The sequence below is a fragment of the Artibeus jamaicensis genome, unplaced genomic scaffold, assembly GCF_021234435.1.
Source record: "Artibeus jamaicensis isolate MK-2021 breed Jamaican fruit bat unplaced genomic scaffold, CSHL_Jam_final scaffold_847, whole genome shotgun sequence".
In the NCBI taxonomy this organism is placed as follows: Eukaryota; Metazoa; Chordata; class Mammalia; order Chiroptera; family Phyllostomidae; genus Artibeus; species Artibeus jamaicensis.
In genome coordinates, this window is record NW_026522057.1 from 16,858,150 (window position 1) to 16,879,913 (window position 21,764).

At 56.8% G+C, this 21,764-nt stretch overlaps 2 protein-coding genes across 2 annotated transcripts in view; one reads left to right on the plus strand and one right to left on the minus strand.

Moving 5' to 3' along the window:
- STPG1 (sperm tail PG-rich repeat containing 1) overlaps positions 1 to 10,597 on the plus strand; it is a 36,248-nt gene extending 25,651 nt beyond the window's left edge. The window contains exons 6-8 of the mRNA XM_037135773.2: positions 310 to 475; positions 8,309 to 8,493; positions 10,521 to 10,597. Coding sequence (XP_036991668.2) covers positions 310 to 475; positions 8,309 to 8,493; positions 10,521 to 10,597 — 428 coding nt within the window. The remainder of the gene's footprint in view (positions 1 to 309; positions 476 to 8,308; positions 8,494 to 10,520) is intronic.
- Positions 10,598 to 14,573: 3,976 nt separating this feature from the next.
- Positions 14,574 to 21,764, minus strand: part of GRHL3 (grainyhead like transcription factor 3) — a 32,276-nt gene continuing 25,085 nt past the window's right edge. The window contains exons 14-16 of the mRNA XM_037135998.2: positions 21,213 to 21,298; positions 18,830 to 18,894; positions 14,574 to 14,892 (exon numbers count right to left, since the gene is read on the minus strand). Of these exons, the coding sequence (XP_036991893.1) occupies positions 14,778 to 14,892; positions 18,830 to 18,894; positions 21,213 to 21,298 (266 nt within the window). The 3' untranslated portion in view covers positions 14,574 to 14,777. The remainder of the gene's footprint in view (positions 14,893 to 18,829; positions 18,895 to 21,212; positions 21,299 to 21,764) is intronic.

A 21,764-nucleotide genomic window follows, 5' to 3' on the forward strand; every position in this document is an offset into this window, starting at 1 on the left:
AGGAGGAAGCTGGGCTCAGTCCCTGGTTAGATGAATGTCTCTGGGCAAATTATTTAGTGTCGCCTAGTCTCAGATGGCTTGCGTTTAGAACGGAGGGGACAGCAGGCACATTGCTGGGCTGCTGGGAGGGTCCAGTGAGCTACGTATGTGGTGCAGGTGCTCGTGTTCCATGAGTGGCGGCCCTTCCATGTGATCATCTTGGACTGATGTCACCTTCCAGTCATTCGATATGTCCTTCAGAGTGAGGTATAGCTTTTTATTTATTTGAGAAGAGTTTCTTATTCTGTTTTAATATTTCCTTCTCTTTAGGGCATTATAATATCAATGAATCCCTTGTGAAACCATCGCCAAAGGTATTAATGTCCTGTTTTAAATCAAAAACTGGCCGTGGATTCAAAGTGACATCAACAGTCCCGGGACCCGGTTACTACAGCCCAAATGAGCACATCAAAATTCCAACAAAGACTGTCATCCCGTGAGTCCTGATTTTTCTGATTTCTTTTGAAAGGTGGTTCTGGGAAGGACCCCAACATGGGCGGAAAAGGAAGGGGAGTCACAGTTTGTCAGGACGCTATGCCAGGTTGCTCTCCAGGACACTTGTTGACACATAGTAGGTGCTCAATAAATGTGTATTGGCAGTATAATATTTATTGAGCAACTACTATGTTCCAGGAACTTAACATCTCATTCAATTATCATAATAACCCTGTTGTAAGAGTTATTTTTCCTAGAGGAGGAAGTCAGGCTTCAGTGAGACTGAGCCTGGCCCGAGCCCACCCCACCAGTTGGCGGTGCAGCGGGCATGGGGCTCGGGGCCATCTGGCTCTTCCCACATTCCCCGTGAGGCCGCACTCCCCTTGTGCCAACTTTATTCTGTTTCACAACACAAAACCTGCCCTGGGGGGTGGGGCAGGACATACTGAAGCAGCGACACTCTCCCAGTTTTGTGCTGATGGGTTAAAAGCCTAGACTTTGATGTGGGCCAGACCTGGACGGAAACTGCACCCCTGCCATTTTTATGCTGTGTGACCGTGGGCACTGTGCGAGCCCCTCGGAGCCTCCATGCTCTCGTCTGTAAAGTGGGGATAACTCATGCCCCATAGTGTTGTTTTCAGATTTAAAAATATGTATCTGGCATATGCCCTGACTGGTGTGGCTTGGGTATCATCTGATAAACTGAAAAGTCACCTGTTCGATTCCTGGCCAGGGCACGTGTCTGCAAGGCAGGTCAGATCCCTGGTTGGGGGTGTGTGTGAGAAGCAATTGATCCGTGTTTCTCTCCTTCTCTTTCTCCCTCCCCTTCCTTCTTTCTAAAAATAAATAAATAAAATGTACACACATACACACACACATATTTGGCATATGAATAGTAGGTACAAATGGTGACTTAATATTAATACAAGTTGAAAAGACAGGGATTTGTGTTACCATTTTTAATATCCTGTCTATTTACTTTTAATTTATATACTTTTTATTTTACTTTTAATTTACGTTTACTTTTTAATTTAATGTTACTTTCACCTAAGAGGCTAAAAAACTCACAAGGCTTACTTATTCCTCAGATGGTTCTAGAACTTCTAAAACTAACAGCAGTTAAGGACGGGCCTGCTGTCAGCGTCTCAGACCTCAGCCCTGCATAGTCTTCTCCAGGCAGGACCGGCCGCCGGGGCGGGGGGGGGGGGGGCTGGGACCACCTGTAGAGGCACCTGGGCACCTCGGAGCAGGCGCGTGGGCTCGTGGCCACAGTCGGTCAGAATTCTGGGCACCCGGGGAGGCGGGCAGCACCGGGCACACTCTGACCAGGGTGAGGAGAGGGGAGTCGGGGAGGGAAGCAAGACTGGAACCTGACGAGGGCAGCTCAGGGTCCCAAGGAGGGATCCAGGCCTCAGGTGGAGCCCACCGCGTAAGCCGCTTCTGCCCTTTGGTCCTGGGCTCCTGCACGTTGACCCTTCACAGGCTCCGGGCCTCGGGACTGGGGCAGGAAAGTCTGCAGGAGCAGACGGTCTCCGCACCTCGGGGACTTCCTGCCTCCAGGTTGCCCGGGAGCACCGCAGCGCACTGCCTGTCCCCCGCTCCACTGGACAGCAGAGTGGGCAAGAGGACCAGCTTGGCGGACCCGAGTGGGAGCCCTGGCTCTGTCCCCTGCAGACACTTCTGTCTCTGACCCTCCGTTCCCACGTTGTTAGGTGGAGAACTTTATCTCAGGGGGTGCTGCAAGGATCAGATGAGAAAGTGCTTGAACATAGCCGTTCCTAGTACAGCTGCTACTGCTCGGTAACCTACAGGCGTATCAGGACGGAGGGAGCAGCTGGCAATCAGCCGGGCCACTCAAGCCCCCAGCACACGTCTGGCAGCTGCATCAAGGCATTGGTGCAAGGAGCGTGGCAAATCCTCAGTGTTTAACAGCTTTCTCCGGAGAGGTGCCACTCGGCTTTGCTTAAGTTAGGATGAGTGGTTTGAAATATTCTCATTTAATGGCATTTGCATCTGTCAATCAACAGGCTCTGGAGGTTTCAGGTTCTGTGCTGGAGGCTGTGGAGTTGCTCAGGTGAGCAGAACACCATGCACACCTTCGGCCAGGCCCACCTGGGAGCAGCTCAGGGCAAGGGCGAGGAGCGTGCTCAGAACACCAGGCCGTGTGCCCACACCTCCCCGAGGGCAGCCTTTCCGGCTGGGCAGTGCTCTGGGGCCGGGTGCCTGTGGGTGTCCAGCTCCCTGGCTCTCTGGGACACTTTGTGAATTGTGTGTCCTCGGTTAAGGAGCCTTGGAAACACTGCCCCTAACAAACCCTCTGCCCCTGGGGCCACTGCAGAGAGCGTGGGCGTAGGACAGGCTCCGAGAAAGCCTGCAGGGAAGGAACCTGGCAAGCCCGGGGTCTCTCAGGTCCAGGTTTACTTTGTTGAGTGGATGGTGTCCCAGCGTCTGCGGCAGAACCGGGGCCGCTCTCTGCCCCTCGCTGCACCTCCGTCTCTGCGTGTGTGAAAAGAGGGGAGCTCTTTTCATTTCTGACACTTCGTGACCCCAGGTGTGCTCAGCATGCCACTCGGGAGAGCATGGAGGGGACAGTGACCGTGGAGCCAGCCTGGACCCACGGAGGAGGTCCAAAAAATATAGTTCTAGATTGACAAGGAGGGGATGAAAGTGAGAAATGTGTGATTTCGTTTGAGAAACAGAGCAGAGAGCTGAGGTGTGCTTTGGGTTATTCTAAAAAGGCATCTGTCCATGTACGTTGGATGGTAAATGATGTAATAATATGAAGAACAGATACAGCTCAATGTTGGAATATTGAGGGAATGTCCAAATTCAGCCTCTTCAATTCGAGTTCTGGGTGCTCTCCCGTGTCCCTGGAGGAAGGAGGGACGGGAGGGCCTGGGCGCTGATGGTCCGGGATTGTCAGGCCCCTGAGAAGGTCTGCTCGACTTCCTGTCACCAGCACCAAACATGCATGTGACAGTGTGTCTTGGGTTGGAAGTGCTTGGCTCCGTGTTTTGGGCTAGGGCTCCGGCTTGCAAAGTGATGTCTGGTTCTGCTTTCTTCAGGAGGAATGGGGGAGATGTTCATTCTCCCTGGAGTGGTCAGCCAGGTTCCCCACCAGCGGGAGTGGGTCCCAGCCAGGTGAGAGGTTGGTGATTGACAGGAGTGCTCAGGAGGCCGACCCAGGGCCCTGCCCCCACCCCTGCCAACCTCCCGCCTTCCCACTCACCAGCTTTGAGAACCAGGGGTGAGGCGGGGGGCTGGTAGCCTCACTCCCTGGGAAATGTAAATTCATTCTCTGTGAATTAGAGCAGATGCTCATAAGGTGCTCGGGAGAATAAAATAAGGTGACCCACACGGCACACCAGGAACGGCACACGGCCGAAGAGGGCTTTCCACGCTGGACTGGTGTTTCCAGGATGGCGGCGCCCCTGGGGGGCAGGTCTGTGCCAGGGGCTGGCAGGCTGTTAGCGTGGCCATTTCTGGGGTCCTTGGTTGCAGAACACGTCCCAGAGTGTCCCTTCGCTATGGCTCACCTTGCCGACTCAAAACCTAAGCTGATGTGTCCGCTTCCAGGGATCTTTAGAAGAGAGGGGTCAGCCAAGGTGCCCGTCTTCAGGGCCGGAGAGCGTGTCTCAGCGCTGACTCAGTCCGTCAAGGCGAGCCGGGAGAAGGGCTGTCAGAGATCAAAACAGTCCCTCCCAGCTGCCGCCACCCAGCTCACGCTCCCGGTGAGGAGGTGACGCACCCACTGACATTCTCCTAACCTCCCAGCCACTTCCCGGAGGTTTAAGTCCCCGGCTTTGCGCCGACACGCTGCGCTGTCACAACCAGGGCCCAAGAATCAAGCCTGCTGGCCCCGCTTCAATTTGGGTAATTACGAGGGACCCACCTAAAGTTCCCCCGGGATTTTCAATTAGACATGGGGTGCTTCTTCCCAAGCACTGTAATCTGTCACCTGCTACCCTGTTAAACAGATACTGCATTCCACCCCAGAGGCATCGGCTGCCCTTTAATGATGAGAAAAAAAATTGCCCCTTTATCCCTCCAGACCCTGGGAACCCCCGAGGCAGAGTGAAGCTGTGCCTGGGAGTGTCCCGAGGGTCCCGAAGCCTTCCCCCAGCGACCTGCTGAGTCCTCCAAGGCACCCTTTCTTCTCGGGAGATTTGCAAACAGCTCACGCTGGAAGCTGCAAACACACTTAATCCAGCTGTGGCCACCGCAGAGCCTTTGACAGATGTTTTCTTTCCACAGGGCAGGGCCTGGTTGGCTTTCATAACTGAGCCATGAGGCTCACAAAACCCTGGCCACAGAGCACTGAGGGCTGCCCGAGGTTTGATCCAGCCTGACCTTTGGATTTGCCCAGTCCCGCAGCCGTGGAAGGGGGCAGCCCTGGGTGATGATAAAACAGGAAGGCTGGGGCGACGTTTTTTCTGGGCTCCCCTCCTTGCTTCAGCCCCTCTGCTCTTCTCTGCCCTTCAGCACATGTCCCAGAAGATGAGTCAGGGGCCTCAGAGATGAGTCGGGCAGACAGAACCCTCCCCCTTAGAGAGCTGGGCAAGCAAGGAGCATAAAAAATGCAGCCCGTTTTTGTGCCAAGGAGAGAATGGCTAGAATGTGTGGAGGGCCAGGTGCACCGATATCATCTGGGCCCGTGCTCTGCAGGCGGCACTGTCCGTGGACTGCGCAGCTGACACGTGGACCTGCCCCAGTGCTGGAGCGCGGAGCAGAGTCCAGGCCCGTGGGACCCCAACACCTGCTCCCCCAGGAGCCCGGTGGGGTGGGGGTGGGGGAGAGCGCCACAGTCAGAGAGGGTTCCCTGCAGGCAGAGAACAGGGAAGACTGAATCAGAGTCTGCAGGGGAAGGGGCGCTCCTGGCGGACGGGACCGCTCGGGCGAAGGCGTGGAGCTGCTACCGTGTGGCGTGGGGCGTTTCTGGAAGGTGGCAGGGGAGCAGGTACAGAGCAGGTTGGGCTGGACTGAGGGCCATGAATAGAAGCTTTTCCTGTAGCTTCTCATCGGGGTCTATGAGGGCAGATGTTCAGAAACAAGCAAACAGCCCAGAATCGTGGGGCGACTGCGGTTTGAAGGCAGCCTGGGTGGCGCATCTTTTATCTCCTCGTGTCCCAGCTCCTGTCACGTGGGGCTACCACTTCCGCCCCTGCTCTTTCCTCTGCTGGAAATGCCGCCTCCCCCACATGTTCTACCTGAAGAATTCCAGCTTCCCTTTCAGGGCTAGTGCTCTCTCTGCTAGGGCAGACTTCTGGATTCACTCAGGTGCAATTAGTCTCTCTCTGTATTCCCAAGGTAGTTTGTATCTCTAGTCTTACATTTCATATTTTCAAAAAAAATTAAAAAATACCAATGCGGGTACCAAGCACTAGCTAGTTTTAATGACAGCCCTGGGCGGCAGGTATCATGAGCCCCCCATTTCACAGAAGGATAAACAGGCAGGGAGGGGTGAAGACACTTTTTCAACGACACACAGCTAGTGACCGGGGAAGCCCATCTGAGGGCAAAGCCAAGTGCGATTGCCGAAGTTGTCACCAGCACGGCTGTCCCTGGCGGTGGGTGGCCACGCCCTCAGGAGCTCTCAGGGTCTGTGTCTTCACACAGAAGAGCCTGGACCCCCCAGAGTGCCGGGGGCAGAGCTGCACTCGTGGCCGGCACTCTCTGCAGACCCAGAGAGCAGAGTTGGCGGTGTCCAGGTCCCCCGGAGGTGCTGAGGGAGTGGAGGGCACGGGGCCACGCCCACCCAGTCCCCCCAAGAACGCTGACGGGTCCCTCTCCCGGGCTGCTCAGCCTCCTGCAAGCCATTCCGGCTGGGAGAGCAGCTACCTCGTGGTCTTCTCAGAGACTCGGGCTTGGGGGTGACCCGGACAGTGACCTCCCACAGCGGTTGGCTCATTTCAGACCTAATGCCCGGGAGTCAAGCCTGTTTCTCAAGGATGCCAGTCCCGCACGCATCCGATTTCTGAGGTGCTTTGAAGGGGTGGCCCAAGCCAGAACAAGGAGCAGCCGGCTTTGATTTTTAAGGGGAGAGGAGGTTGATCACACACTATAACCCGTTCTTCCATGCCAGCTGGAGGGGAGGACGGGAGGCCACGTGTTTCCCCCCTTCTACGGGCACCTTTGTTCTAAAAATAAGCGTCAGAGCTGCCTGAGCCTCGGGAAGGTTTACCGTGGCTTCCAAAGGCTCCCCGGGGGTGGGAGCGTCCACTCTCCGGGTGGCTCTGGGAGGGAGCCCTTTAGTCTCCGTGTCCTGAGGCTCGGTGGCTCCTCTGAGGCCGAGCAGCGGGCAGAGGCGCTGCAGGGATCATAACAATGACAATGACGACTTTTATTGAGCACTTACTGTGTGCTGGCACTCCGCTGGGTGCCTTACGTGCCTTCTCCCCGTTCACCAGCTCTGCTGGGAAGAGTGGGTGGTGCTGTGCCCTGCCGCAGGCAGGCCGGTCAGCGGACCGGCCAAGGTCACGCAGCCAGTGACAGGCACGACGGGAATTCAGACTCAGGTCTGCGTGGCTCTAAAACCCAAAAGCTCCCCGCCCCCGCCATGGTGCCTTCCCCAAACTGGTGGGCAGCTGACACTTGGGTTCCGGTGCTGGTGTGACCTCCCATCTGCTCTGCACTGGGGGTGACTCGCTTTCTCTGGGCACCAACTGCTTTAGCAAAACAAGGAGGTTGGAAAAGACATTTCTAGGTCCCCTCTTGCTCCCCAAGTTTAAGAATACCTCTATTCTAGAAGGAGCTGGCCAGGGGACAGCAGAGCTTCAGTGGCCGGGAAGCCCTGTTCCCTCCTCTCTTCCGATGGGTTGGCTTCGAGCTGGGGGAGGCTCCTGTGGCTGTTCAGGGCTCTGGGGACCTTCCATTCCCTTGTGCTGAGACACCTTAGGAGAAGCTTCGGGTGTGAGGCGAAAGTTTGCAGCCCTTCTATGGCGTGGCCAGGGGAGCCGTTTGACTCCCGTAAGAATCCCAGAACTCCCTGGGCAACCCAGTGGACCCCCTTTGAGTCAAAGCTTGATGAAATGTCACAGCTGGAAAGGACCTCACAGGTCATCAGGCCCAATTTCCTCATTTTACAGTTGGGGAGACTGAGGCACAGAGTAAATTAGCGCCAGAGCCAGGGTTTAAGTCCAGGTGCCATTTCTCTTTCACTTATTCTCTCGACACCAGACATGAAAGACCCCCTTTTCTGGAAGAAGGGGAGGCAGACCTGAAAACAAACAATTCCAACATAAGTGGTGAGTGTTAGGCAGACGTCCCTTAATTTCCAACCCAACGTTCTCCTACTCCCGTGTCCTGCCTGGACGGGAAGGTATTTGGTAGGATTCCGGAATGCCAATGTTGGGGTGGCCTCTAGAGATCCACTGGTTTGGGGGCAGCAAACCCCAGGAATGTGGGAGGCCTGTCCCCTGGCCAAGGCAGACATCACAAGTAGATTGCCGATGCTCTTCCCATAGAGCCCCCGTGAAGCCTCAGTCTTCACACAGACCTTCCTGCGAGGCACTACCCAGGGGACAGAGTTGACAACGAGCTGAGTGCCTCCTGCTGTTCCTGAGTGGCTCAGTAGCGTCGTTACAGCCACAGTGTGTCCTCAGCTCCCACTTGGGGCTGGGCTGTCTTAAATGTACTGTCTCGGGGACCCTGAGGACAGGCCCCAGGAAGAAGCAGGTCCCCCGACGCCATGTCCCCAGTGCCCCCCCAACTCCCCCGCCCCGCACCATGTCTGGCCCTCTCACAGACAGTGTGGGGCAGGTCTTGGCTGTGTCCAAACACTCCCAATTCCCCAACAGATGGCTTCAGTGACAGCTTTGCATTTTCTTTTCTACAGGAGAAAACCCAACCTGAAGTTCTCCGCCCCGCCTCTGCCCCCGGCGCCGCCTCTCCCAGGCCCCGGTCAGTACGAGATCGTGGACTACAACGGCCCCCCCAAGCTTTTCGTCTCCAGTGCCTCGTTCGTGTCCAACACCAGACGGTGGACGGCGGTGCCGACCCAGCCCGGCCTGCCTGGCCCAGGTCAGAGGGGTGTTTGAAATGATCGTAAAAACCGAACCTGGAGCTGTTTGTCATTCCTGGGCCATCAGATGCCGCTGATCTGTGGGCTGTTTGCCAAACAGGTTACAGGGGTGAGAGCAGACTTAGAAGACTTTTCAGCGTACACTTTCAGAGTATGAAAGGTTCTTCTTTTCTTAAGGTGAAAGGCATCTCAGGGATGATCCGGGCCAGGGATCCACAGCCAAGGACTGTGAGCGTCCTAGAGGCTCAGAGACAGGCACCGAGGGGTCTGGGTCTGGGACCCCGAGTTGTCTGCAGACACCGTTTTCTGGGGAAGGAGCTGTGGCTTTGGCCAGGTTTTCAGAAAAGTCCATGTTCTTTAAAATGCTGAGACCGACCGGCCTCGTCTGGCTGAGTCACTCTCTGCGGGGTGGGGGTTGGGGGGCGGCCCTGGAACGCAGGTCTCAGGGAGCCAGGGCCAGGGCAGAGCACGGCCCTTTCCCCCTGTGCCTGGCTTGTTGAGAAATAAACCGAGGACGATTCACTGGGGCAGCTCTTTTGAGACGCCCAGTTCCATCCCCTTTCTACCGGCGGCGTAAGCGGTGATACCCTGTCCCCTCTGGGACCTACCTGAGAGCTAATAGCTTGAGGGACTCACTCTGGTGGGTGGTCTCTGGACCCACCGACCTATCCGTAGCTGTCTGTAGGTCCCCTTGGCTCTTTATCACCCCCCGACATTGACCAGACCTGGTGGCACGGGACTGATGGGCAGCTGGTGCGGGCGGAGGAAGGCCTGCCGCGTGCAGCCCTTCGGGGAGTGTGGGTGCTGCTCCCACCCTGGGGAGGCAAAGGCGACTTCAGCCCTGTGCTTTCCCCCAGAGGTGTCCGTCTGGTGGGGGAGACACCGTCCCCTCCAAACACATCTGTGAGTAGGGTGTAAGGTGGACAGGACAGGGAGAAAGTCATTCTCATAGCTCTGGCCTTGGAAATGTAATCAAACCAACAAGCCTGCGGAGGTTTGATCTTAACTAAGGTCATCTGGTCAGTCCAGATAGAACTCGGTTTCGTTCAGTAAATGTGCTAATAATGTTCCAGACCAGTGGTGAGCTCCGGCGGGTGGGGACCTGCAGACAGCCTCGTCTGACCCTGTTGGGCCCCATCCCCAAGGAGCTTTCTCTCGGTAACTTCTCTGTGCCGTGCCTGGTGCAAGACACCTGGCACTCCAGGCAGGCCGATTGTCCACCCCAAGGTGGGCTTCCCGGAGGCGCCTCCTGGGTGTGAGCGCATGAGACATCTGCCCTCTTGGCTTCCGGTGGGTGCAGATCTGCCTGGACCGCCATGTGCCCCCAGCGGCAGCTCTGCGGCTAACCAGCTGGGCCCAGCACGGCCCCTCAGCAGCCAAATCGGTGTTGACAGAGAGTCTCCCCGGTGGTGGTCCCGCCGCCCCATGTGCTCCTGGCAGCTGGCGGCCTAGAGTGCCCACGATGTCTTGGCTCTTGCTTGTCTGGGAATTTCTGAACTAGAGCCAAACAAAATCTCATCAAGCCGACACCTTGCTTCTTTAAGAGTATAGATTCGCTCAGTATATTTTTTCCAAATTTCATAGCAAGATCTCTGGTCAATTTTCTTGTTAAAGTGAGTTAGAGAAGGCGGGAAGCCATGTTGGAGGCCTGCCTGGGCCAGTTAAGCACCCGACGACCTTGGGCAGGAACTTCCTCCATCGGTCTCCCCACACGGCTGGTGCAGGGGCCGGGGCGGGACCGCTGGCCTCGCCAGCTCTGACGTACAGAGAAGGAAAGAGACTCCAGCAACTGGCCTTTTCTCTTCTTCTTTTTTAAAAAAATATAGATTGTATTGATAATGCTATTACAATTGCCCCCATTTTCCCCCTTTTATTCCCCTCTGCCCTGCACCCCCTTCTCACCAGCTTTCCTTCACGCCCTTCGTTCGCGTCCATGGGTCGTACATACGAGCTCTTTGGCTTCTGTGTTTCCTATACTATTCCTCGGCCTCTTCTCTCTTAATGCTGCCCTGCTCTGTCCCCACAGCCACGTACCAGCCGGAATTCCCTGGCAAGCAGTCCTTCCTCTACAATGAGGACAACAAGTGGATCCCAGTGCTGTAGAGGCCTCCGACGCCATGGCGAGAGCTCCGGCCACCAGCGCCCCACCCAGGTTCCCCGGGACATTCAGTCAGAGAACGCATATTTTAATGAGTGACAGCTGATGATGTCTGCCACCCCTGTCTGGTGTTACAGCTAAGCTGCTGCATTTGTCGTGGCCCCCAGCTGCCTGGGGAAATTGGACCCCCCCTCTCCCCGCCCACCAACCCCTCGGTTTCCTGAACAGAAACGAGGAGTGGACAGAGCCACGGGTCCAGCAAACAGTTGCCAGGTGTGCAGATTGTTCAGCAGCGTCTGGGAAACCTTTAAGTCGTGCAGCCTCTTCATTTGAGATGTTCACAACCACACTCCAATTTAAATTCTTTTGTTTGGGCCAAAGGAGATGCTTCTGCAAGCCATTAGTTGTCCCCTCGGGTGCTGGACAGTCTGGAAGGCCCTTTCAAAGCTGACGCTTGGAGCTGTGCCTCTCCTTGATCCCAGACTCTTAACAGTGGCGCCAGACAGACCCTAAGGCCCTGGCTTTCAGGTCCCTCTGACCCTGGGGGACCTTAGCAGGCCACTGGGCTGGAAGCAGCCAGCCCTGCAGTCACTGTGCCCAGAGGCTGGGGGTGACACATGGGAAGACAAGACAGGCTCCTCCTCCCCTCGACCGGCTGGGCTGAGCCCTGGCAGGTGAAGACCGTCCCTCCAGGAGGAGCCCCCTCCCAGCAGGGTCAGGGAAGAAGGGAGCCTGGGAGGAGAACAGCAGGGCTGCTCTGGGCCGTGCTGGGTCTGTGTGCTGGAGGAGACATGACTGGAGCTGAGGCCATGAGCTCAGAGGGGCTGGGTTGTCTCCGTCCCCTCTTAAGATGACGTAGGCTGCTCGCAGCTCCGTGAAGCCCCCCAGTTCTGAAGGCCTGGCTGTTTGTACGGATCCCTCGGGGGCTGGTGCAGGGACAGCCTGCCCAGGAGGCCCCAACCCTCAGAGTTCTGACCGAATTGATCTGGGGGAGGGGCTGCACGTGGGTGTCTTTATTCAAGTTTTCAGCGTGGTTACGATGTGTCTAGTTAGGGTTAGGATACACTGGTAGTTTAATAAAGTGTTGCAAATGTGAATGTGTACGCAGGTCACTTGGAGAGCTCGTTACAAAGGCAGATTCCGTAGGTCTGGGGCAGGGCCCGTCTGCATTTTTTTCCCTTTAAAAAAATTGAAATATAGTTGACATAGAACATTACATTAGTTTGAGGTGGAAACGTTTCTTACACGCTCCCAGGTGGTCCCGATGCTGCTGGCCCATGGGCCACACTCAGAGGGGTAACGGTCTGGAAAATACACCCCATTATTCTGCCCTTCACCGGGCCTTCCGTTTGTCCTTCCCCCTCCCCCTCCCTCCCTCCCTCCCTCCCTCCTTCCTGCCTCCCATCTTCCCTTCCTCCCTGTCTCCTCACTGACTCCCTCATTCTTGCCCACACGTGGGCTTCCCTCACCCATCGCCTCCTCCCCTCACCCACTGACTGTGACTACTAGGCCCACGCTCCCTGCAGGCAGGGGGTGCTTGCCCCACCCGCCAGCAGCTACTTTTCTTTAGTGGCCCCCTGTTTGGAAAGGACTTCCCTTCACGCCTGTCACCTTTTTCACTCTCTGGAGGGAAGGACAGGCCCTGAGTGGCTGGTGTCGGGTTTGAGCGTCCCTCCTGGACCTTCTGTGAGAGCAGCTCTGGGCTTCCTCCCAGCCGGCGGTGCTCTGTCCTCGAGGTCCAGGGGCCTTTCTGGGCCCCAACGGCCCTCGTCTCCTCGTGTGGAGGGGAAGAGAACGGACAGGTGGCTCCGCTGGAGGCAGGCTGTGGTACAGTGGCTGGGAGCTGGCCCCCCTTCCCTGAGCTCTGCAGCAGGCTTCGCACCGAGACTGCCAGTTCCCTGTGCGTATTCCTGCAGCCAGACGCCAGTGCAATTCTGGCCCCTTCAGAGCAGTGGTTCTCGAACTTGATCGTGCAATGTAATCACCAAGGGGGCTTTCAAAGGTCCTGAGGCCTGGGCCCTACCTCCCGCAATTCTGAGTTCATCGTTCCAGGGTGGGGTCTGCGCTGAGACAAAAGCTGCCTGGTCGGTTCCAATGTGCAGCCAAGGGTGACAAGCACCACCTCCCAGCTTCCCAGCTGGCTCCCGGAGGGGAGGAGGCCGGAAGCCCAGGAAGGAAGGAAATGCGCAGACTTGGGGACCGCAGCGTGCCCGGCCACGTGCCGGCACTCGGCACCCACTCTGCCGTTTCACCCTCACACATCACGCCGCTCTGGCCACTCGGGTGGTGTCGGAGCAGTGGTGGGGCCTGCAGCGGGCAAGGTGCCCACTCTGGGTGCTCCAGGCAAGCCCTGTCTGAGCCCGAGGCCGTGGGAGGCATCAGTACTGATCCTGACTTCAAATTTTGATATTTTGTTCATCGTAAAGCTTTTGGTTGTTAAACAGACACAGTTGCACTGAACTATGGTTTATCTTGATCACCGAGTCCTGAGTCCTGAGGCTTCTCTTCCTTTTGTACCCGGGACCGGTGCCACACGTGCCCAACTGCAGCCCCGGCCCCAGCTCCAGGCAGGGCCTCGGAACGAGCACCGTACACTCTGCTGTCAGGGCTGGGGGCCCTTAGAGATCCCCAGGGTTTTCAGACTTTAAAGAAAATGTTTTGTGCAGACAAAAGTTTGTGAGAAACTCTCGTATGTATGTGGAGAAAAGCAAAGCTGCTACGATTAAGTCCGGGAGGATACTCGAGAGCTGCCTGCTGTCCTTGCACCCACATCGTGGTAGCTTTTGAGACCCACCACTGAAGCCTGGGGCTCGAAGACGATAGTTACAAATGACCCACGCAGACCACACCCCTCGCTGTGTAGCCCGAGAAACTGAGGGCTGGAGGCGGTAAGCCGGGAGAGGAGGGAGGGAGGGAGGGAGGAGTGGTTTGTGATTTGTTCCTTAGGGACACAAGGGGTCTGGTGGGCAGCATGTCAGTTCCCGTGGTGTGAGCACTTCCACCGACACGGGTCTCACTGAGAAGACACGAGCACAGCAGCTTCTGTGGGCCGGCAGGAGCAGGCTCTTGGGGAAATGGCCTGGCCCGGAGCGCAGGGGCGGAGTGGGCACTCGAAGTCAGGTCGCACCGCTCCCAGCCCCGGCTCTGCCTGCTGGCCCCCAGCAACAAGGTCGTCCTGGACCCTTCTCCCAGGACGTCTTCGTGTCCAGTCAGTGGCCCTAAGGTCATAACCTCCAGCCTGTGGGACCACACAAGACAGAGATCTGGGCACCAGGAGCCTGCTGCCCTTGGGCAGGGACCTCGGCTTCCCCAGTGCCCAGCACTTCCTCCGCCCGTCAAGTCCAGGGCAAACCGCTCACGGGCAGAGAAGGAGCGAGGCCTTGTCTACCTCCACCCTCTCTTCCTGAAAGACTCCCACAAAAGGCACAGGCGTAGCATTTGAAGTCATACATAGGAGGAATTTTATTACTAAACACTATATGAGTATACAAAATGCATAGTTGAATAACGACTACAAAAATAGTCCAAGAAATGTGAAATACACATTTTTTGAAATGATAAAAATGTATCCATGAAAAATATAAAATGTTGCATATATATACAATATATACTTATATATATAACATGAATGAAAACCGGGCGTGAGAAATGTGTACAACAGTTGAGCAGACATGGTGGTCAGCAGCAGCCACTGGGTTTGGGTGGATCAGCTCCGTTATGTACATCTGGTGTGGACAAAGTCCATGAGAAAGAGGTGTATCCTCCACAGTGTCTTTTAAAAGTCATTTGCACTGAAAATCAAGACTGTTCAAGTTTAACTGACCAAAGAGGGAGGGCTCCTTGGTCTGAAGTCAATGGAATAGCCAAAAACGGCGGCCGAGTCAGCGAGGGGAGAGCGGGTCCGCCCCCCCCCACCCGATGGGCAAAGTGCGGCGCAGCTGCAGACAAGGAGGGCCTGTCGGGCGTGTTAACCCAGGTGACGCTGTCCCTGGCTGAGCAGTCACTGGCGGGAGCTCAGAGAGCAGATTCAAGCATGAGACGGGGTCCTTCCTGGCCGCCCTCTGTGGCTCCGGGGCCACTTCCCCCGGGGAAGGCGTTCAAGTAGCAGCACTGAGGCAAGAGGAGAGGTTGTGTGTGGCAGGGCCACCGTGAGGCTGGCTCCGTGCCTGGACCCGACCCCGGGCCTCACAGCTCCTTGAGGGTGATCTGGATCTTGCCGTCAAGCTCCCCCATGTCCAGCAGGAAGGCGACATGGTTGCTGTAGTGCTGAATGATGTTGTTGTCCATGTTGACCAAGATTCTGGAAGACAAGGGACAGGGTTGAACTGAGGGTGGGCCCTTGTGTTCAGGGCCTCTGAGAGTCAAGGATGACAGTAATGGTTACTACATATCAGGTGCCCCAAATATTTTGAGCACCTCACAGATACTCTCTCACCCTCACATCAGCCCACGAGGTGGGTATTCACTGTCCCACTTTGCAGGGGCGGCACGATGCCCAAGTGGCCAAGCCACAACTCAGACCAGGCCCACCTGCTGTGCCGGGTGCCTCTCTTAAAACATATGCGTATGGACACGTTCGAGCAACTGTTGCCCTGGGGAAGATGTGGTGCTCCTTAGTTACCGGGCCAGACCGAGGACTCGGGCACAGAATGTGAGTTCACGTACAGGAGGCGTGGTGGGCGGGCCGGCATGGCCCCGTCCACCAGATGAGGTGTGTCACTCAGGTGCGCCTGCCCAAACTAGAGGCAGGTGCTACGAGAGCCCACTCTTGACTCCACCCCCATGAAGCTGAGTCCCAGAGGCAGAGCAACAGACTGGAAGGGCTTGGCCGTCTCCCCACACTCTCCAGGCAAGCACCTGGGCCAACCTTCCAGGGACAAAGCCTCCATGGCGGTGGCCCTCTGCAGGGGGATGAAGCCAGAGCACACACCAAAGGTCACCCTGATGAAGGACCCACAGAGACGTGACCCGACCTGATCAGATCAGCTCTTCCTTCGTAATGGAATTGAGTATCCCATCCACTCATTCATCAGCCCGTCCCACCAGCATCTGCTGAGGCCTTTCCACAGGCAGCGCCTTGACCCAAACAGAAACAAGGGACACACAGAGGTCCTAGATCCTGTCTGCCCAGCATGCAGACTCTAGCCAGGCCCCCCCGGAGTGGAAGCCCTGTAACCCCGTTCCTCTAGCTCATAGATGGGGAAGCTGAGGCTCACGGAGGCCAAGTCATTTCCCTCAGGTCACACAGGCAGCAGATGGCTGGGCTGGGATTAGAATCCAGACTTTTGTCCATTTCCACTGTTATCATTTTTTAGAAAGAAAATACGAAAACCCCATAAATGAGAGAAGTAGAAATACAAGGAAGATAAAAGGCAAGGCTGGGGGAGAGCTCAGATGGGGCTCGGTTCCTTTAAGAGGGGCAGGAGGGCGAGAAGGCCAGGCCACCATTCCTGGCAGGGAGCTGTCTGCTTTCCTGAGGACCCTGGAGGGGAGGTGGCTGCCTTGTCCCCACCATCGCAGATCAGGAGGGGCAACGGGGATGGCAGTGAGCAAAGCCACTGCCCCGGTTCGGTGGCCTCTGCGGGAGCGTCAGGCTGCTGCTGCTGTTCGGGAGGAGGTCGGGGCTCCGGCCCTGGGGCCTGGGTGCTGGCGCCGGTGTCTCATCACGGGCACCTGCGTCCTCGGGTATCACCTGCAGGTCCTCCATTCCACAGAGGGGTCTTTGGGGGCCGCAGGGGACCAGGCCCAGGGTGGAGGGGTGGGCAGGGTTCTGTTTGTTTCACAGGGGCCTGTACTGGGTGAGCCCAGGGGCCGGGCACTGAGTAAGCACCCACGTGCACAGACTGAGGACTGCCTCCCACCTGCTCCCAGGCCAGGCCCCCAAGGGCCCAGGCACACACCTGTGCGCTCCCAGACAGGCCCGCAGACCCTTACAGGTCAAAGACAACAAGGCCCTGGAGGCAGGGGCTTGTCAGGGACCGCCGTCCCTGAATGGGGGCCTCTTCACTTGCTAGCATCTAGCTGTCTTCTCTCCTGGTTTGCATGAAACTGCTGGCCAGCTGCCAGCAAAAACAATGTATTTGTTCATCTTTCAAGCATTCAGTGGTGCTTGTAAAACTGATTGTATCTACCTTTGTCCAGAGGACTGTTGGGAGGGCTCTATGAAAATAAACTAGGCCGCTGATGAGAACTTCCCGCTCCTCAGATGAGGAGAGTCTGACTCTGCCGGAGGTGGCGCTGAACCTGGCCTCACCCCAGAGGGTTTTCGGGGACTCTGCTCACTGGGCATCACAGACAGTCCTAGACCTGAGGTCTTTATGGCTGGGGGTGTGCAAGGGGGTGTGGGGTACCTCTGAAGGGCTGCCGAGTGATGCCCAGGGCTGCGAAGCTGGCCTGGACACAGCCTTTATTTGCTCATTGCTAGTGGTTAGAGGAAGAAGCAGGAGGCAAGATAAAACAGTGATTGTGTGCCCAGGCCGGGGTTCCTTCTGCCAGTCACTAACTCTGTGGCTGCAACTACCCAGAACCTCAGCTTCCTCCTCTGTAGAAACAGAGACAATTGTACTAAACTGAAGGGTCACTGAGATGACCTCTGAGAGTTATCCAGCCCAGCACCTGGCAGTGCAAAGTGCTATACAAACGGAAGTTGTTACAATTACGGTTCAGCCAGCTAGCTGAGCTGAAGGGAAAGACCTGCAACTCAGCCAGTGGGGCCAGGGGCCGGGGCATCCTCATACGCAGTACCCCCCATACCCCAGACCATACGTGAGGGCTCTGCCCAGCCCCTCAGCCCAGCCTGTGGTGCGACCTGGGAGGGAGGCCGCCGCAGGCGGGGCCGCAGCCGGGTGCCGGCACTGGCACCGGACAGGAGCGGAGCTGGGCTTGTCTGGGCAGAGCAGAGCCTGCCTGCTGCTGTGAGCTGGGTCCCGCTCCCAAGAGTGTGTGAGCCCCAGTTTGAAACCGAAACTTGGAAGAAAAAACACACACAAAAACACTAGACACATACAACCAAAACCAAACAGATGCTTTCCCAGGGGCTGCGGGGCGCACACCTTCCCCACCCCGCCCTCCTATGGGAAGTTGGGTGGGAACCGAGGCGGCAGGCAGGGCTGGGCCTGCGAGCAGGAAGCCGCCCCTGGGCCGAACTGGATGGGGCCTCAGCCTGAGTCCAAAATCTGCCTCACTTTGCAGTCTTCTAAAAAGGAAAGGCCACAGACAGTACCTGGGGACAATGCCTAAATACCTTTCGGGGACAGCCAGTAGGAGTAGCTGTCTGGGGTCGGGGCTATGCACGGGAGGCTGGGGGTATTTCCCAGAGCCCCGAGCCTCAGTCCTCTGGGCAGGGCATGACAATGGCCATTCCTCACTGCCCGGGGGCCCCAAGCTGGGCTGGCGGGGTGACCTAGGTAGCAAGGGCTCTGACCAAGGGACTGAGGCCTGGAAGGGCAGTCACCATGTTGTCCCCACCTCGCCCTACCCAGAGGTCCCCTGGAAAGAAAACAAAGAGTGCCGGGGTCCTTACCACAAATCCCCAGGAGCCCAGGGCGGGCGGCAGGTACTGCCTGGCCCCCTGGACGGTGTGGTTTTACCCCCCATGCCTGGTGCAGACCCGAAGGTGGAGGAGGCCTGGGGAGCATCCCCGGTGGGGCTCCCTCTACACCACACCCAGTCGCATTCCAGACACACAGCCAGCCACTCCCTGCTGGGCACCCTGACTCAGCCGGGAGCACCCCTGCTGGGCCCGTTGCGCTGAGACTTTACTCTGTTCCTGCCCCTGGACACGTTACCACCTCTGAGCCTCCGTTTCTCTACCTGTGAAGTGTGGCCAGTGGGGGTTAAATGAGATACATTAAGCGCATTATCTGACAATAGTAGGTGGTCAAGTGAATGACAGTCACTGTCATCATCATTACCATCAAAGGACTTGGTTATCCAGCTGTCTTGGGATTTGGACTTGAGTCTCCCGGCACGTGGCCCTACACCTCCCCATCTCCCACTCCTTTCCTTCCCAACAGAGATGGCTGTCTGGTCCTTTAGGTGGCACTGGCCTGCCTGGGAGCGCTCTACCCAACTCTAGACCCCCTGGTCCTCTCCACAAAGCCAAGTACAAGCACCACGCAGCCCTGAGCGGCAGGGCTACGTCCGTGGGAGTGGCCCTGCTGGGAGCTCCCTGAGCCGATGCTTCATAGGAAAATGGCAGAGGGGGGACGGAGAGGGGAGCTGCACTGAGCACTTACCCCCGCTTGCACTTCTTGTAGACTTTGTAAATGTTCTCCTCAGGAAGCCCGTACTTCTCAGAGATCTGGAAGAGAATGGTAGGAGCTCATTGGCTGCTGCCCCAAGTGGATGTGCAACATTCCTTTATGTCACAACTTCCACTTTCCGAATTATGAAGGTAATACATGTCCAGATAGTGGGAAGACACAAAGAAGAACATTACAATCATCCTGTTTCCTGGGGAAATAACCATCAACATCTGGATGTCTTTCTTCCCGCCACTTGGCCATGCACATAGGTATTTTTATGTTCTAGGTAGGCAGTTTTACTTATCACTGCATGTTATAAGTCTTCCCACATCACAATAAACAGCACGTTCAGTGGCTATAAAATATCCCGAAAACACCTGCCTCCACCCGAGGCTAACGGCAGAGCTTTGCTCCAGTGCTGAGGGCGCCCCTTCCGCCAGCTGGCCAATTCTGTGCACACTGCTCATGGCAGCGGCCACAGTGCACAGCTCCTAAGGTGGCTGGAAGAACTGAATGAACTGGTCCACATACAACACGTAGGACAGTTCCTGGTACCTACTGAATAAACTGTCAGTACTCAGTCAGTGGCCATGTCATTACTGCAGAAGTGTAACAGTGGGGATGCTCTCGCCCTATGGTGGTGGGGTGGGGGCAGATAACCCAAACCTTTCCTCCTTCGATCAGGAATCCGTAATCCCATTTGATGGGCGGGGATGCTAAGCTTGAAGAAGCTATAGCACTGCCCAGGCCCAGCCGAGAGCCCAGGCTTCCTGCCCCCGCCCCACCCCCAGAACATCAGAGCTTCTCCTACAGGTGAGGGAACTGCAGCTCAGTGGCTGTGAGCACCTGCCGGCACGCACTTCACCCGTCAGCCACTTCTGCCCAGAGCACCTCAAGTCTCCTCCAGGCCGACGCAGCTGGCCTGGTCCCAGCTTCTCCACGTGGGATTGCAGAAGCCCAACTTTGTCGAGCCTCAGTTTCCTCGTTTATAAAATGGGGTGATAAGTGGGGCACCAACAGGGCGCCCGGCCCCTGGGGGAGGGCCCAGTCAAGTGCTGCACGTTAGTGCTACTGGCTGCCTCGAAGGGCAGTGAACCTCAGGCCACGGGCTTCTGGCTGACGGGGTCCTCGCTGGGCCTTTTAGGACAAGGAGCAGCTTCAGCTCCTCAGTTATGCTCTGCTTTGACAGAGGTCCCTCCAGGCAAGGAAAATTCCTGGGCTATCTCAGTGGTGATGTGGCCGCAAGCTACCAGGAAGCTCTCCAGTCAGTGTGTGCAAGACTTCAGGAACTTTCTCACCGTAAGTTCCACAGAGAGAATATGGGCCACCCTACTAGTTAAGAGCTCTCCGTCCCAGGAACTGTACCCATCCAGAGCGGGCACCCACTGGCAGGAGCCACTGCAGAGAGAGCTCAGGCACCAGATGGGGAGCTGAGGCTTTCGGGTGCTTGTGAGTCTGTATTCAGAGAACCCAAATGAGACCCAGCATATTCAAATGCCACTTAATGGCCTTTTGTGAACCCAGCTTGCTGGGGTGGCGCCAAGCAGGGCTGAGGACCTGTGAAGAGAACAGGAGAGCAGAGCAGAGTGGACAGCGGCCGGCTGCAGTCCTGGCTCTGTCACTTTTGGTCACCTTGGCAAGTCACCTGACTGCTGTCTGGGCAGCTGTCTCCCCACAGGAAATGGGGGGCCAATCACAGTGCTCGCTGTTCAGGGTTGTTAGGAGAGTATGGAGAGCCGGCAAAGGCAGCGTGCCCGCACAAGGCCTGGCACAGTGTGGGTCTGCGGAGGGTAGCTAACGTTACAGTCCGATTCATGGTTTCCTCCTGCAGCCTGAGATCTGGCTGTTCTGAGCGGTTTGACCTTTAAGCACAGCTGGCCCTGCTGAGGCTGCTTGCTTAGTTTTTAGTTGAGCTCTGAAGCTGCCGTGGGTGTTGTCCGGGGCCATTTCACCTGCTCTCTGACAGTTTCGGAGGTGGGGGTTGGGGGGTGTCTTGTACCAGTGCCACCCCCGCCCCATCCCAGCCAACCAGAAGTTACAGGAATGAGGCCCCCTGGGAAAGAAAAAAGTGTCTCCAGGCCTAGCTAGGTCCCCCAATCCTCATTACGGAGGATTTATGGCGTGTGGGACACCCGGGTGGAGCCAGGGCTCTGGTTGCCAGATAACATCACTGAGGCCCGCCCCGCCCCGCCCCCCCAGCCCAGCCGGCCTCCCCAGCGAGGGGGGCCGGGTGGGCCACCGCAAAGCCCAGCTTCCTTCCCAGGGCCTTCCTGTGGGAAATCGGAAGGAACTGTGTGGCAAAGGGTGAGGAAGCACATGCGCAGGCGCACGAGGGTGTTTCTGGCCAGGCAAGGTGGGGTCCGCGGGCACTTACCGCGTTCCTCAGCCCTTTCAGGTCCGGGGTCTTCAACATGAGCGCGTCAAACACCTCCTCGGTCTCCCTCCGCACGTACAGCAGAACTGAGAGGCAAAGGGGTCACTTTTAGGACTACCAGAGGGCTACCAGGGTAAAAGAATACTCTTTTTTAATATAAGACTGATTTCTGCAGAAAAAGCCAGTTCTTGCTGAGGGACAGCACGCAGCTGGGAAACCCCCGGCCCTGCAGGCGCCACCCACTTGCTCATACCTGCCGACCTTGGCGGGTGTGAATCCCCACTGTCCCCCCTGCCAACTGTGTGACCCAAAGAGGTTATTTTTAACGTCGCTGAGTCCCATTTCATCCAAACAGAAAACAAAGGTGGAACCCACCGTGTTGCTGTGGGAATTATCAATATGACATTTGGAAATGCCAAGTGCAAGGTAGGGCTCAGCTCAAGGTCACTGGAAGCTTTGGATCTTAGCAGCTGGTGGGTGTCTTCCTGAGGGTCAGCCCTGGCCCCCAGGATTTTGGGCATGCCCTCTGCCCCCAGGAAATCACAGATTTGG